The 17,200-nt window shown below is 41.6% G+C and overlaps 1 protein-coding gene across 4 annotated transcripts in view; it reads left to right on the top strand.

Annotated features, from left to right (window-relative positions):
- DSTYK (dual serine/threonine and tyrosine protein kinase) overlaps window positions 1-12,887 on the top strand; it is a 37,633-nt gene extending 24,746 nt beyond the window's left edge. For 3 of the 4 annotated variants that reach the window (XM_028734308.2, XM_077929001.1, XM_077929002.1), the window contains 9 exons: window positions 18-101; window positions 792-968; window positions 2,187-2,316; window positions 2,573-2,729; window positions 3,287-3,419; window positions 4,542-4,655; window positions 5,487-5,601; window positions 6,708-6,842; window positions 8,829-12,887. In XM_028734308.2, coding sequence (XP_028590141.2) covers window positions 18-101; window positions 792-968; window positions 2,187-2,316; window positions 2,573-2,729; window positions 3,287-3,419; window positions 4,542-4,655; window positions 5,487-5,601; window positions 6,708-6,842; window positions 8,829-9,016 — 1,233 coding nt within the window. In that variant the 3' untranslated portion in view covers window positions 9,017-12,887. The remainder of the gene's footprint in view (window positions 1-17; window positions 102-791; window positions 969-2,186; window positions 2,317-2,572; window positions 2,730-3,286; window positions 3,420-4,541; window positions 4,656-5,486; window positions 5,602-6,707; window positions 6,843-8,828) is intronic. The other variant, XM_028734309.2, reaches the window with a different exon arrangement.
- The last annotated feature ends 4,313 nt before the right edge of the window (window positions 12,888-17,200 follow it).

Raw genomic sequence — 17,200 nt, 5'->3', positions numbered from 1 at the left:
ATATTTTCTGCTTATAGATACTGAATGCAGCCTACAATGTTGAGATCACCTTTCACTCCGGTTCAACAGTATCTAGAATGCTATGGGAACAAATCAAGCAGGTATTAAATATTCTGATAGTAAAAGCTCTCTCCTAGTAACTGTAATGGGACCTTATCTTTGGTAGATCTTCCTTTGAGTCTCTCTCCCCCTCAACTGACATGGTAGCAGCCATTCCAGCAAGCTGCCTTAATAGGGGAGGTGGGAAGCAGGGCTTATTCTATCAGCTCTGCTGATATTCCAGCTCCATAAAGAATCTCCATTCTAGTTGGTCATTAGAAGAACTACTGTTTAGGAATTGGCACATGGTTTTGCTTTTTTCCTCCTCCCTTCCTATTCCTTTTTTTGTATGTTGTGCTTTTGTGTGGATGTTGGCTTGTTTTTATAAATATCACCCACATACCCATACCACAGTTGCAAACAAACAACTTGTATTCTCATTCGCTCATTCCCCATTATTCTGATTTTCATGTTATTTGGCCTGTATGGTGGGTGACATCTAATGATGTCTACCTGCTTGCACAGCAGAAATTTACTTACACAACTGGGTGTGCTGTTTCTATTCTTCTCCCACAACTCAGCTGAAATGTGCTCCAGAGGGTCTCCTAGCCCTCCTGTGAAGGTTTGGGGGGCACATGGCAAGCTGCTGGGGAGAGAAGAAATACCATCACATGCCCTACCTTGGGCAGGTGAAACTGAAAGTAGACTTTTTAATGCTTGAGTTTTGACAATGAGACATATGTCTTATTCAGATAATACAGCGGATTACTTGGGTGAGCCCACCAGCTATCACCACAGAGTGGAAAAGGAAAGTAGCTCAGGATGCCATTGAGAGTCTCAGCGCATCAAGGCTGGCCAAGAGCATCTGTAGCCAGTTCCGAACAAGACTATACATTTCTCATGATGCTTTTGCAGCTTCCTTGCGACAGGTCAGTTGGATTGTTGTTCATCGCAGTTCTCTTTAGATGAAACTTAACCATTTTTCAAATAGTTGACAATTGCCTGCCTATCCTCTCTCTACTCCTTGCCACTAAAAGAAGAAGAAGAAGAAGCAGTCACACAGGTGCTCTGCTGTTTCTTCTGACTTTTTAAGACAGGCAAAAATGGCTATAAAAGCACTAGCAGTTCTTGTTCTATGGGACTGGAGGACCATTGGGTCATTATTGCAATTGCTTCTTCTAGGGGCATTTTAATGGTGATAGAGGTGGAAGTGACCACACAATAGGGTTCATTCTCCAACTCACAAAAGTGCCTGTGCCTTTTTTGGCGGTGTCATGTTGAGCTTTAAAGAACTAAGTGAGCCAGCTATAGTAGTGGTCTCTGAAACCTATGGAGAAGTTGAGAGTGCTGCCTTTTCTCTGCCTTCCTAGGTACTATGAACCTCTGTTGATGGGAAACTGCACCTTTTTATATAGTTTTGCTAGACTAATGAGGCAACGCAAGGGCTGTGGATAGCTCAGTTGGTAGAACATGAGACTCTTAATCTCAGGGTTGTGAGTTCAAGCCCCATGTTGGGCAATATATTCAAATAACATGACCTGAAAATCTTAGGGCAGGATTCTCCTACCTAACGGCTTCCACTAGTGCGATAAGGCTTTCCTCCCCAATCCTCCTGTGCATCTTTACACCCTCTGAAATTGGTTCTGGGGGGTTGGGGGGAACCCACAGAACAGTGTGTGGGAGGAGAGGGGGAATTGTTTCATCTAGCAAGCTGAAATGCTTCGCAAAGGGAACATTTATCACAGCATTCCATCCATGTAGTTCATAGAGGTTTTATTCACAAGGAAAAAAATGTTACATGCCTTTTGCCCAGAAGAGCAGCTTAGAAAGAGAATATGTCCTAGCACATTCTCCATGGGCTATGATCACATGAATATGCAGGTGTTTGGGGCAAAAAGATTCCTGCACTGCGGGGGGGGGGGGGGGGGGGTTGGACTAGATTCCCCTTGTGGTCCCTTCCGGCTCTAGAATTCTGTGATTCTATAATCCATGGAAATGACTATTCTACAGAACAAACATTTTAAAATGAGAGCCTGTTTCATTCTTTAGCAAAGAGGAAATAGGGGAGCAGGTTTTGGGAATTCAGTTCTAGGTGTGACCAGCAGGACAGCAAAACCTTACTTAAATTTGGCCTTATGTTTTGTTAGCTAGAGGCTGGCCACTCGGGCAGGCTGGAGAAGACAGAAGATCTTTGGTTGAAGGTGCGAAAAGACCATGCCCCTCGGCTTGCTCGCCTCTCACTGGAAAGCAGGTCCTTACAGGATGTTTTGTTACATGGTGAGCAATGCCTTGTCTGCACATCTCATTTTATTGATGACTTTCCAGAAGTTTCTTATGAAACAACGAGACTTGTTCTGTACTGTTCCAGACACACTGAGGGAATGAATCCTGAGGAATTCATGCTACTGGGGAGGGACGGAGGGACATAGAAAACATGTCGACAGTAAAAATGATGGGAAATCAGTAAAAAATAATTGGCTAAAAATAAAATAGAAAGAGAAAACAAGTTGACAAGCAGGTGCTTATATTTCAGGTAAACCAAAGCTAGGCCGTGAGCTGGGCCGAGGGCAGTATGGAGTGGTGTACTTGTGCAATGCCTGGGGGGGCCACTTCCCTTGTGCCCTCAAATCTGTTGTTCCACCAGATGAGAAGCACTGGAATGACCTTGCACTTGAGTTTCACTATATGAGGTAGGTGGCATTAAACTCTTCCGTAATAAACATACATTAACCTGGCAGCTTAACTATATTTTGTAGAGTGGTTCGACAGAGTCTGATGACTGACACAAAATTCCTCTCATGTATGCACAAAGGGCTATTTGGAACCTTCTTAAGTGAAACCATGACAATATAAAATAATGATGTTGAGTTGATACTTGTCTTCATACTCTGAAGAATTAGGTTGCCTATGTCATCCTTCTCCAATATGGCACCCTCTAGATGATTGGCTAAAACTCCAATCAGCCTCAGCTAGCATGGTAAATGGCCTGGGATGGGGAAGGTTGCAGTTCAAAAACACCTAGGAAGTGCAGCAGTTGGGGAAAGCTGGCATTTGCTATATCTTGAAACTGCACATTTCTATTGCATATCTAGCTTGCACAGTTATTCTGTTAACATGAATAGTCATTTGGAAATAATGGTGTGTGCCTTGTATGTTTTCCTAGAACAGGGGACTGGGGGGAAATGCCTTATCTCCTTAGAAGACATAAATCCATTATTCTTGACTCTTGTGCTGCATCTTTCTCCAGATCTTTACCAAAGCATGAGCGGTTGGTAGATCTTCATGGATCAGTGATAGATTATGGGTATGGTGGAGGTTCCAGCATTGCTGTTCTACTGATAATGGAACAATTGCACAGAGACCTCTATACAGGATTAAAGGTGAGGAATTAAAACAATTAAATGGAAAATGGACAGTGTAAATATTTGATCATCTCTGGTAGCTTTTCATTATACTCGAATCAGTGGAGATAATAAAAAGTTGCAGAGTATCCCCAACTCAACACAAGTACTCCTCTTCAGGCCTCTAGCCAGCATGGAACACAAGCCTTGCAAGGCTCTAGGGTTCTTGTGGGAGGGGAGGTTTTTGCAGGCTTTTTGTTTCCTACCCACCTGAAATATTCCCCAGCTGTGTTATAAAGCACTTGGGTTAGCCCTATATTGCCATATTACAGGGTGGCAAAGACTTTAGAGTTATAAAAGGCAATGGCATATTTCCTTTTGCCTCCTGAAGCCTGTGTATTTCAGTGAGGAGAGGTTCACTCATGTACCCAAACTGTCACTGTGGCTACTATAAGTTGTTAAAGGTCCAGCCAAGTCAATTTTCTCTTTCTCCTGCTCCCCCAAACCATGACACCTTCACTATTCCATAGCTCTGGAAAGCTACTAAGGATGCTCAGTCCTCTTTGGGCTGTGCTAGGTTTCCGCCCCCCCCACATCTCTTTTAACTTACAAGCTAATATACTTCTGCGTTCTTGGAGTCTCTAGAGAATACAGAAGCTACTGCCTTGGGCAGTGAACTGCCTATCCATAGACAAGTTGATAAGTTATAATTTGGCTTTACAATTTTGGCAGCTATGCTCCCTTCACATTGATCCTGACTATTGGTAGATCAGATGGTCTCTTCTTCACCTCCCAACCTCAGCCCTATTACATTTTTGGTTAGCAGCGGGTAAAATCTAGGGTTAATGGTCTGATCACAAGTACAACTGTAAAGGCATTTTTTTATATTGTTATATATTTCATTAGAGAGAGCGAGAGAGCACACACAACACTTGATCCTGGCTACCATTGTGGGACTAAAACTGTATGCGTCAGTAGAACGGATTAACACAATAGCAGCAGAACTACTCTCTGACCCGCTTGTTTAAGGAAGAAACAATGTTAAAGGATCTGTTTTGTTGGAGTTGCTTCACCTTAGGCAAGAAGCACTGCCTAATAACCATAGATGTGAATCCCATTAAGGGATTGATAATAAGGTTTTTCCCCCCACTTTCCCCTCAGGCTGAGTTGACATTGGAGATAAGATTGCAGATTGCCTTGGATGTAGTAGAAGGGATTCGATTTCTTCACAGCCAGGGGCTCGTTCACAGAGACATCAAGCTTAAAAATGTATTGGTAAGGGACAGCTTTTTGCCTTGAGCGTCATTCTCTTTGCTAAAATGGAACAAGACATCGGTACATAAATAATGGCCTTGTTAAAACCATTCCTTGGAATTGTATCTCTGCTTTATAACTTCTTAAAAATGTAAAAAGCACTTTTTTCAAAAAGGGGGGGGGAGCACGAGCAAAAGTGATCGCTGCCATTGTGAAGCACAAAACCTGTACTTTGCTGTATATAGAACACCAAAGGACAATGGTGCTGCCCAAAAAGACAGACTCAAGTGCTGAACAAGAAACTCAAGAATATCTAGGTTTTCATATGACTGGACCAATTTCCTTATAAAGAAAAGACAACCATACCCGATCACAGCTTAAACCCAGGGGAAAGATCAGAAACTGAGGCATATCTAAAGGGAGCTCAGCCAGAGTAAAATTGACTGGAGTAACAAAGAGCTATCTTTTCTGATCCTTTGAATGATCAGAAGGCTAATATACCCTTCATCTGTTCAGACTTTCATTTCCACAAGATGTGGTGATGGCAGTTAGTTTAGAGGACTACTTTTACACTGTTACCATTTCATAAAGGATTAGGTGTACCTGTGGCTGTTAGCTAGCAATCTCCAGGACAGAATCAGATAACACAAAATTATAAGAAAAAACAAAATAAGGAATTTGTGATTATTTTTGTGCTGGGCTAGATAATGAACTTCAGCTTGGTTCAGCAAATACATTAGTAATGTGCTAGTTGGGATTGTTTGTAGAAGACACTTGTACTACAGTGATGGCATGCTGGTCTCTTTTGATAAGTCTTGAGGCTTGGGTTTGAATAGTTTGTATCTTTTACAGCTTGATAAAAACAGCAGAGCTAAAATCACAGACCTGGGATTCTGCAAACCTGAGGCGATGATGTCCGGCAGTATTGTTGGGACCCCTATCCATATGGCTCCTGAACTCTTCACAGGTAAACTTATCATAGATTTCCTTATGGACTGTTAGCCATGAAGAATTTGAGGTCCGTTCCCTTAAGATGACAAAACTACATGTGTACAGTTAGAGGGATGCTTCTGCCAGGAAGTTTGGCAGATACATGCATGTATCCTCAGGGAGGGGAGGAGTATACTTTCAAGGAGATATGCCACATTGAACTGTGTGGGTTATTACCAATGAAAAAACAGGTAGATGTTGGATTGCAGATCAAAATATCTTTAGATAAATTAATTCTTATCTTTGAATCTCCCTTGTCCCAAATGAATGCTTCGATACTTCTGTCCTGTTACAAATTTATTTTTGTTAAAGGATTAGCTATGCAGGGCCCTTTATTCTATAACCTGCCTCATTATGAAGACCCAGGGTGGATATGGGCAATCAACATAAACCCTTAGCAAACCAGAGTAAAATTTCATCACATTAAAAGACCAGCTCAAACCATGAAACCCAAACAACTCTTACAGAGCTTCCAAAAAGTGCTCACACTTGGACTTCAGCAAGTCTACCTAGAGGGGGAATTTTCCTAATTTGGTGGGGATGGCTACAGAGAATACCTCTTCGTTCTCATATGGTTGAACTGACACAAATGTTATAACTAAAGGTGCCCTTGGTATTGATCCTTGGTGGTTGTTATGGGGCACATGTAGGAAATGATTTAATTCAGTGCTAGCGACAGGATATCCCTTTCTCCTCTCCACAAACTGTGTAGCTAACTCCCACTGTATTGTGTAGCTGTATGGCGAGTGCCACACCCCTGAAGAACATCTTAATATTCTTCCCATATGAGTCCACAAGATCAGATGAGAAGGAACTGTCATCAGGCTCCAGGATGAACGTCAGAACATCCAAGGCATGGTGGTGCCTCACTTGATCCAGTGGACTTGTGTGGGAAGAGCATTTGAGTGTGCTTTTGTCCCAAGCAGGAGCATTTAAGAGTAGTAGCCTTGCTGAAAATAAAGTTGCCTTAACTAAGCTCTAGGTTGTGTTGGAGTCCCCAGTGACCCAGTGTGCTGCTATTTTCCTGACAACAATCTTATGCTTTCTAGTCTTCAACCAGTATCTCTTGCTCATCTGCCACAGGGAAATATGATAATTCTGTGGATGTATATGCATTTGGCATCTTGTTCTGGTACATCTGTTCGGGTCAAGTCAAGTTACCAGAAGCTTTTGAGAGATGTGCAAGCAAGGACCACCTTTGGAACAATGTACGAAGAGGTAGGCATAACACATAATTCAGTGTTGTGAAGGGATGGAGACTATATCGAAAGTTCCTAATCTAAATGACCGCATGTCAAGATCTGCTCTCGTGGTGGAGCTTTGGGGTCTCTCTCTTCCGACCACAGTCCTCTGTGCTGCCACACAAGCCAGCCCTTGAAACTCATGGCAGCTTCAGAAACCTCCTTCAGTGCTGTGCAACTGCTGTTCCTAAACAAGGCTGAAGAAGGCACAAAGAGCTCCAGTGCAGTGTTTTTTATGTGAGTGAGCTGCTTTGTAGCAGACTTCCAACATTTGAAGCAATTTTGCATAGAGAAATTTGCTTTGACTAAATGCTTTTGGAGCAACTGTCCTGAGTGAATAAGCCATTCGACTAAATCTTTACACCCTCTGCATTTTCAGCAGAAGCTAGATAAGGTAGTACTGGAGTGCTCATGTCTTTGCATCTCCTGGTACTGTTGTCTTTATATTCACAGCAGCTGAAAACTTGAAGCAGATAAGGTGGGCTGAGAGAAATGGGAGAATGAGCATTTCCTTTAGTCTGTGGTTTCCAGGCTACTGTTGATAGCTTAGAAAGCATAAAAATTCTGGCTGCAGTCTTATGCACACTTACCTGGGAGTAAGCTGCACTGAACTTGGTGGGCGGTATCCAACTACATAGATCTGCTCTAGTGCACAGATTTTTTCTTGCACAATGGAACTTCCCCTCCCTCAATCTGCTCTAGAGGGTTGGAGAGGAACCCAGAACAGAGTTATGGAGGCAAAGTTCCTTTGCACAGCCCAAAGTCCTTGCACTAGTGGATCTTTTCAGTTTAAAACTGCCCAGGAAGACTTGCTTCTGAGTAAACATGCTTAGAATTGCACTGCAAAGCATAGTGTGTGTGATTTAAGGAAGGTCCTGTAACATAAAGAGTACCTTTGTTTAGAACTAACTGTCCCAAGAGTCTATAAGTTGCTATGAGGGCTATGACAGAAATATAGGCCAGATATGAATGACAATACTTAATTTCATCTGCTGTTCCAGATGTTGACAGATAACCAGGATTTCAACTCTTGGTATTATGTTCGTATAGAAATGAGACATCTAAAGATCTTCAAACTAGATATAATCAGTACTTTCTTGGAATAAGGCAACAGCAATCTAATTCTTTCAAAAACATGCATGCATGACTAATGCTTAAGTGATTTTCTTTTTTAAATAAAACAACAACCACCCAGCAATATCTTAAATCCCCTTAAAGTGTTTGAGAATTTGCAGTGCTTGGAGTGTTGGGAATCTCTGTGAACATGCTTCATTCTTTGGACAATGGGCTCTATTAGTTGCTACCTAAATTAGTGGAGCCTCCTGCATAGTTCCTTTTGTTATTAAAATGTACCCTTTTAACTTCATGCCTATTTTCAAGCTTCCCCAAACATGACCTCCCAAGATGAAGTTTTTACTTAATTTGAAAGCTTCCCTGCCTTATGGATAATGGTAGTTGTGGAAATTACAGTGCGTAGTATCTCATGAAAAAACAGGACTAGCACCTGTAGTACAACTAAGCAGTGCAATTCTATACATGTCTCCTCAGTAGGATTTGCTCCCAAGTAAGTGTGCTTGGAGCTGCAGCCTTGACATGTTTCGAAGTGTTAATTTTTAGGTTTCAGAACCGTTACAACATATGAAAAACGGCTTATAAGTGGTCAACTCATGTGAACAGTGTAATGCTGGCAACACTTTCGTGGTCACAACAGCAGTTTCCATGAGTAAGGGGCCATACCTTCCCAGTGCACCCTACTTTGTGTAAGTCAGTATTTATATATATTAATAATGTGTGTATTGACTCAGAGCCTTGTCCATAATTGGAAGCTTACGTCTGGTTTCTTTCCAGATGGGCCAGGTAAGCAGCTTATGCCTCTGACCAATGTAATTAAAGCTGAAGTAGCAAAGATCAAATGAATTATTTTCCCTTTCAGTCAATTAACCATGTTCTCCTTTTTGTCCAGGAGTACGTCCCGAACGCCTTCGTATTTTTGATGAGGAGTGCTGGCAGCTGATGGAAGCCTGTTGGGATGGAGACCCTTCTCAGCGCCCACTCCTGGGCATTGTCCAGCCCACTTTGCAGAACATAATGGACAGGCTTTGCGGGTCAAACTCGGCACCGTTGAATAAAGGATTAGATGACTCTACTTGAAAAACAAGCCATGGAGGAACTGTTCTATTATGTGAGAATGCCGGCCCCCACTTTGGCATGGGCAGCTCAAGAGGGTAGCTTTTCTGAAGAGAGACTGGCCAGAAATTGGGCGCTTGGGTGAGACGATACCGAAATTCCACCTCATATAGCAGCCAGGGACATTCATCCCCAATACACTACTAATGCAAGTTGCTAGTGCTTCCCTCTTCCCTTAAAACGCAAGAAAGATGGGAAATTCAGGCCTTGCTGCCTGGAAAGGATTTTGCTTATCCCCTTCAGATTCCAGTAAAAGGAAGAAAGCACTGTATGTTTCATAACTGGGGCAGCCAGCACATCTGCATCCCTAGCTTCAGTCTGCTATATGTCTGCAATGGCTCCCTTGAAGGTCACAAACATGAATGTGGATTATTGGAAGACATAAAGTAGTATCTCTTTCATAGGATGGGTTTTCCAGCTATTCTTAGCGTGGATTCTGAGGGGTGTTAAGCTAATATTAACTTCATAGTACTTGGTATGTTTACATGGAAGGATCAAAGCATCCATTCTCTTGAGGGGAAGGCCACACTGGAATGGAAATGCCCTTTAAAGAAAGTATAAGCTACCTGTGCTTTATCTTGTGAACCAAGCTCTTTTTGGTAAACGCTTAGTAGCAATTTTTGCAACATCTGATTAAAGATGGCCTTTTTATTTTTATTTTTACAATCTTACAGCAAGATGGGTACTCCACCAAAAAAGACTCTGCACATACAGAAATTGAAACATAAATTGCTTGCAACTAACTACTGCCTGTACCCAGTGGACAACTAGCAGGCCATGTTTTTAACTACAGCAGTTTTCTTGTTTTGAACCCAAGTATAAAGGCAGTGACTGTTTTAAACTAATTATTGACAGGCATTTTAAAATATTTCTTCAGCTACTTTTTTTAAGCCATTCCCTTGGAGAATACCTAAGAGAGACCTGACATCATTCCATAGATGTGCATGATTGCTATTTCTGACCATTTCCTTCTTTAGGGTTTGTTGTTTGGCTGTGTTAGACTATGTTAATTTAGGAATCCATTCCAGGGAGCACATGGGGAGGACAGTCCAGAGTCCTGCAAAATGAAGGGTTCTTTCTCATGTACTTAATGCACCCCTGAGAGAAAGATTTGTTTGCATTTGTTTGTGCAAGACTTAGTTTCTTAGTACAACAATGTTTTGAGGAGAGGTGTGGGATGAGCTGGAGAATGCAATTGGCGTAAGGTCAAAGTTTTTCTCCCGTGTGTTTGGAGAATGAAGGGTGAAACCTTATTCTCCTTCTTCCACACAATGAGGCATGCACTGGTTTCATCGTCATAGGATAATTGAGTGTGCGCTATACAAAGCCAATCAAACATGCAACATACAGTCCATTGCTTCTGTTGCACAAAGCAGAATTACAACCTCTTGCCTGTTTACATAAACTACTAGAGACAAAAGTGACCTTGCCCAGCCCTTCCTGTGTGCAATAAAATTGAAACTGTGCTTTTAAAATGATTGCTTTTTACTTAATGGGCATTCATTGCTAGGTGATGATCTAAACTGTATTCGCACTTCTGTCTACAAATTGTAGCACCTGGCAACTTGAATGGGCAGCAACGGTTGCCAACCATGCTCACAAAAAAGCACATATATTCTCAAATAGATATTAGAAATGTCACTTATGTGCTAGCTAGGCCACTGTTCCACTCATTTGACAGTATTACTCATTTCATACCCATTTACTCTGTGCTACAGTGGCTAGTGACCTTGTTTAGAGTTAGGAGGGTCTAGGTCAGTATTTTTGGAAGTATATAGTTTATGTAAAATTAAAATGAATAAAACTATTTGAAAACGGCTTGTATAGCTTTTCCCAAACAGCCACTTCCTTATTCTATAATATCCTGTGCCTTTTTGAAAACTTGAGTTGAAGTAGTGTATCAAATTCCACTAGGACTGTCTTCCCCATGGACACCTCTGGCTCAGTACACCTTTCCCAATGTACAACAATGCATGTGCTCCTTTGTTAGGCATAAATGTTAATTATTCTGAGCAGCTCTGAATCAGATTTCACAGGCCCCCTGACATGCCTCACAAGAGGGAAGAGATGGGTTTTGTGTCGTCTAAAGATCTTCTAGTTAAAGCACATTTGACTTCGATTAAAACCCTTGTTCATATTTGGCAATGCTGTATGCTTTCTCTACGTTACTACCACCCTTGTGGCCTAAGAAGCATGTATTTTGAACACACTAAAATTTTTCATAGCTGTTTCAATAGAGGCAAACAGATGCCACTACCAGGTATTATGGTAGGGGTAATGGTGGCTATCTGTGTATTCAGGCCAGCTGTGAGTGCAGAGCATCCATCACTGCGATCCCACTCCAGTTACTTGACAAAAAGCATTAAACTGAAGATCTGTTAGAAGCAACTCCTGGTTGTTGTTGTTTTAAAAATAAAGTTATTGTTGTGCTCACGTACAACTATCTTATGCACTGCAAAATACCTCTTCTCTCCCCACCTGCCTCTTAACTTCATCACCCACTTTCTTCTGTACCCAAAAGGAAACTTTGTTTACTAAACTGTATTATGCAACGTTTACAGGTTGCCACTGACTGGATGGCTAAAGCAGGTGCTCCAAAAGAGAGGTTTCTTTAGAGTTGGAAACATGACACATCAAACTAGTTTACAAAAACAAGTATACTTACAGAAAGCAGAGCTGGAGGAATCCATAGTGGTGCTAGTAGCTCATGGTTCAAAGATGGAGCTATTCAAAGCTGCCCAATTGCTAGGCCACTTATTTCTGGTTTGGATATTGTGGCCAATTTAGGCTCTGGATACAAACACTACATAGGATTCACATGAGTGAAAGCAAGGCTTGAATGCAATGTCACATTGCCATGTTGCGATGCTGGAGTGTTGCCCTCAGCTTGCTAGTGCATTGCTGCTGTCTATCACATTGCTGTCTAGTGCAGTGGATTATGGGAGCTTTTGTTTGGCAACTGACCATTTTTGTGTGTGTTTCCTCCATCTGTAGTACTTCTAGTGACTTGATTATACAATGCAAGCCCTTCTAGCTTGTTGAATTCAGGTGCAAGCTATTCTATTTATCTTTTTTTTAGCACTTTTGTGTTCATCCTTCTCTCAGCCCCTTCCCTCCTGGATAGTATTTGGAGGCTCAGAAGCTGCTTGAATGTAGGCTCTTGTAGGGTGACTGCCGTTAATGGAAGGACCATCAGTACTGAATCCCAATCTAATGTGGTTCACTGTTGAGCTTTCACTTTTAGAGATGTACATAATGCCTTCTCTGTATCTACTGGTCTCCTGGCCAGTTGTCCTCGCTTTGTTATTTTTTAAATTTTAATACTATGATTTTTCCCCCTCCAGGGAGAGAATAAGAGCACAGCAGCATTTAAAACTCCCTCAGGGGCTTAAATAGCACTGTATTTCTTGAACTTCTAATGCTTCCCTTTGTTTTGGTTCTATTAAACTGATGGTCAACTGTTACAACTTGGCTATTGGGGGAGGTAGAAACCTGAGTTAAGAGTTGTACAGTTCCATTGTAATGCCTATAGATTTTTTGTACTACTTTTATTTTTTTTAAAACTTATGTATATTAGTGTTAAAGGCAAAGGTAACAAACTTACCAACTGTATAGGAAAAGTGCAATAACATGGAAAATGACATGATTGAGAAAAATATTTCCCTTGTATTCTGTAATACTAATTGACTCTCCACTGCAGCCCCTTCCCCCATTACGTGTATTTTAAGAGACGTGACTGTGGGTCAAGACTTCATTTAGTGCTATAATGAAAGTCTGTTTTAATAGAGAGTAGAATGCACAGAAGTGCTGTATAATAAAGGTTGCATTAACATTTTTTGCTGCTGCTTGTGTGGTTTTACTTTTCCAATAATTGTTCCAGAGACTTTGCTGAGTTTTGAATCTGTCACACCACCACCTGGGGTAGCAATAATACCTGCTAATACACTGATCAAGTGGCTATTGAGCCACAAGGGCGTGGGCTTGTGTTGATGAAGCTACAGCAGTACATGCTCTCTGGCAATGGGGATGGATGGATGTCCTTGTGGGTACTGAACTGCATCACAAAATTCATCACTTATTTGGGGATGTGCCAGTACTGCCCCTAGGATAGTATACACAGTAATAATCCCAATTCCTGTTGTAATAGTTTCCACCTAATCTTTCTCTTCACTATACTATATTGCAACCTTGCTTGATAAAATGCAATCTGTTTTTGCTGCAGTCCACATGATTACTACTCTGGATATGGCACGTTGGCAATCATGGATGTCAAAATCCTGTGGCACCTTAAAGCTGGCAAATTTTATTCTGGCACAATAAATTTCAATGGATTTAATGGGATATCATTTAATCAGATAATCATTTAATCAGATAATCTTATTATGATGGAATCAAATGGGTTAGTCTTTGTAATTTTGATAGGCTGTTTTGGGTCTGCTCACAGGGTCCATTCAAAGCCATTTGTCCCATAGTCATTGCCTCTTATATTCTACCATAGGCATCTTCAAGGTGGCCTAGGATTTTAGAGGATTAGTTTGGAAGAGATTTCTATTTTACTACTGCATTAAGTAATGTCTGGCATTAGAAAAATATAAGGCTGCCACAATTTCTTACTATAGTATATAAAAAAAACTGCCTGCTTGTAATTCTGGATATTCAAAAAAGAAAAAGCAAAGAGTTTTTAAAGCAAAAGAGCAAATAAAAAAGCAAAGAGCACATAAAATTGAGAGAAGTTATACACAGAACTGTAATACGGGAACAAAAATGCTCCTGTCATGTTCACCTCTATTGTAAAGGTTCCCCAAACATCTCTTCTAAACGAATAAAACTTAATAAGCCATGTACTGACATATCCTAATCCAGAGTTGCCTTGCTCTTCAGCAGCTCTTGACAAATAGTGCCAGTTTTACAAATTTAATCAATCTCTTTGTAAATGCAACAGCTCTTGAAATTAGATGGGGAAAAAGGCGCTTCCTCTTGGCTGCTCTAGGCAGCCATGTTCCTTAACATAAATTCCTTTAACTGTTTCTAAAGGTTTAACATCCTGGATTTAGATGGCAAATGAGACTTGATAGATGACTCCTCCCAATTACTTTTGCTGCCAGAGGGTACAACTTGGGGCATTTGGGATGTGTAAGAAGACAGAAGGACTTAAAACATTTGAGGCTAAATTAACCCTTGCCTGCTCTGTTTTCTTTCCCACCCTCCCACCCACAGTTTTCAAGGTTATTTTTTCTCTGTCAGGCTGCAGCAATAGGAGTACCCATGGGAAGGAGGGTATCCTGTGTACTATGCTCCCCTTCTGCCTTTGACATCCAGGTCTGCTGCTATTCCATCTAATTTATCCCTAAGGAATAATTAAAAACTACAGCAGCAGGGCATGTGTGCTAAAAAACAATGTGCTGGTTAGAGTTAGTCTACTGCATACAGTAAAGGCTAATAGCTAATCATGGAGGCCAGACACATCTGTCCGTGAAAGCTTGTGCTATAATAAAATACAATTAAGTGGGTACAAGATCGTGTGTGGTTGCTGGATTAGAATTTATCGAAGATTTGATTGCATTCTAGGCTTGAATAAGGACAGTTCCCCCTTCCATTACACATTATTTTATTCCTTACTGTAGGGATGTGGGTGGTGCTGTGGTCTAAACCACTGAGCATCTTGGGCTTGCCGATTGGAAGGTCGGCGGTTCAAATCTGCACCATGGGGTGAGCTCCTGTTGCTCTGTCTCTGCTCCTGCCAACCTAGCAGTTCAAAAGCACACCAGTGCAAGTAGATAAATAGGTACTGCTGCGGCGGGAAGGTGAACACCATTTCTGTGCACTCTGGTTTCCGTCACGGGGTTCCATTGCGCCAGAAGCGTTTGTCATGCTGGTCACATGACCCGGAAAACTGGACAAACGCCAGCTCCCTCGGCCTGAAAGCAAGATGAGCGCTGCACCCCATAGTTGCCTTTGGCTGGACATCCAGGAGTCCTATACCTTACCTATTCCTTACTGTCACTACTGTGAATGATCCTTAGGGCTAAACTGTTCATGCTTAAACTGGATATTTTCCGTCTGAAGAGAAAGCAGAGCACCATAATCTAAAAAGAGCTCCTGATTTGAATGGTGGTCCTACACCAGTTTCCTCCTGGAAATCCCCACCCCCAGCTGCTATTTGCTTCCAGGAAATTGCATCCTCAGAGAGAGATTTAATTAAAGCATTTATTTACCTGTTCATTTCAGTTGCAATTCCAGAGCAAGTTACAGTTCATCCATGTACCTGATACAATCACTGCAAAAGAAGGCAGATAAGTTTGCAGCCAGTCAATGCTAAAATAAACATTTTGGCACTAAACTGTAACAAGAAGCTTGGGTGAATAACCAGGTCTTCAGCTGACATCCAAATTAGTAGTTGGTTTTTTAAAAAAAGGTGCAAGCCATATTTTAGAGGGAAGGAAATTCCAAAGCTAAGGTGCCATCACAAGGAAGGCTTTCCCACACATTGCCACATAGCAGGGCTTAGCTAAATCAGTGGGTAGGAGAGATTTTCACAAGGAAACTGGCACAGAGCCCCCATCCACACTGGGAGCATGTTCTGGATTGGGGCCCTGTGATTGCTCCCTCCCCCCCAGAGAATGGTGATGAGTTTAAGTATGCTTTTTCAAAAGTACAAATACATAATGTGTAGTTTGGCCTTTAAATTACTATAGGTTGTACTTTATGCATTTCATGACCATTTGATCCCTGTTTTTCTTGACCCACCAACACCCACCCATATGTATGTACATAATATGCCAACTAACGTTACAATTTCATGGATTTGATATGTATGGGGAGGTGCTGTAGCTCAGTGGGAGAGCACATGATTTGTATGAAAAAGGCCCCAGGTTCAATCTTTAGTATCTCCAGGTGGAGCTAGGAAAGACACTCATTTGAAATCCTGGACAGCTGCTGCCAGTCAGGGTAGACAATACTGGGCTAGATGGACCAGTGACCAAGCTCCATAAAAGCATATTCCTATGTACTAGTCTATGAAACCTTACACAACAGTTTGTCTTTAAGGTGCTCAAGAAACTTGTTTTTAACTATAACCACCTAACCAGGACTACACCTATTTGGAAACGTAAAATCTGCCTGGGCTTTTTCATATTTGGAAATATAAAAAGCCACATGAGTATAGACAAGCTTTTCAGCTGATCTCATGGAATATTGTGAACATTTCCCAGCATTTTCCTAGGGCAAGGTACATTAACTTGTCAACAAGTGAGTCAGCATTAGCACAGAAAAATGAAACTGGATTTGTGCCTGTCAGAAAAACAGAGGTGCTCTGTTATAGTTCTTCAAAGTCTTTAGTCCCAATCATATAACCAGCAAATGTTTTATTGAAATCCCAATTGCTGATGAATTTAATGACAAAGCAAGAACCCCACACAAAACAGAAACAGCCTCTATCACAGCAGCTGTTGCAATCTACAAAATTGAATTAGGCTGCCCTCTTGCATATATTTTTTCCAGCATCAAGCTAGGATTACAGGTACTCAAGAAGCATTGCCTCCTGCAAGTAAATATATTGCAGCAAACCTGTTTTCGCTGGCAAGATGTCCCAGCTAATCTTGGCTCCTTGGCAAATAAACCTGTACAATATAGGAGTTTCCAAACACTCAGAGCAAAAAAGAGGGTAGTTATTTTTATTCAAAGCATGTTTGAAAAGTTGCTGAAGAGACTCTTCTTCAACCCCTCACAAATTTTGGCTGAGAATTCTGGTAGTGGCCCTGGACTTTGAGATAAGACTAAAATGGAGGACCAGGAAACTTCCAAAGAACACTAGAGAAATGGCAGACATTTTCAGCTCCAGGGTCACACTCCCTTTTGGACAATGACAGGGGTCACTTACCGAGGGGTGGGTGTAGCCAAAGTGGGTGTGGCCAAACAAATACCACTCCATTCAGGCAAGCAAAAGGTTCAAGGACACATTCCTTGAACCTTTTGCAACACAAGATGGCAGTGCAGAGCAGAACCAGTGAGAAATGTGGCCTTGGTAGAGTGCTGAGCACTGGACAGAATGATGTGGAGGCTTACTTCTGATCCCTGGGCCTGAGGTCTGCTCACCTCCCACTTCCTCACCCCACTGCCAATAGAAGAAGCAGGATGTCTGTTGTTGAG

Source organism: Podarcis muralis, chromosome 5 (assembly GCF_964188315.1).
Source record: "Podarcis muralis chromosome 5, rPodMur119.hap1.1, whole genome shotgun sequence".
Taxonomy (NCBI): Eukaryota; Metazoa; Chordata; class Lepidosauria; order Squamata; family Lacertidae; genus Podarcis; species Podarcis muralis.
Note: the sequence above shows the minus strand (reverse complement) of the source record. Positions and strands in the feature narration are given on the sequence as shown.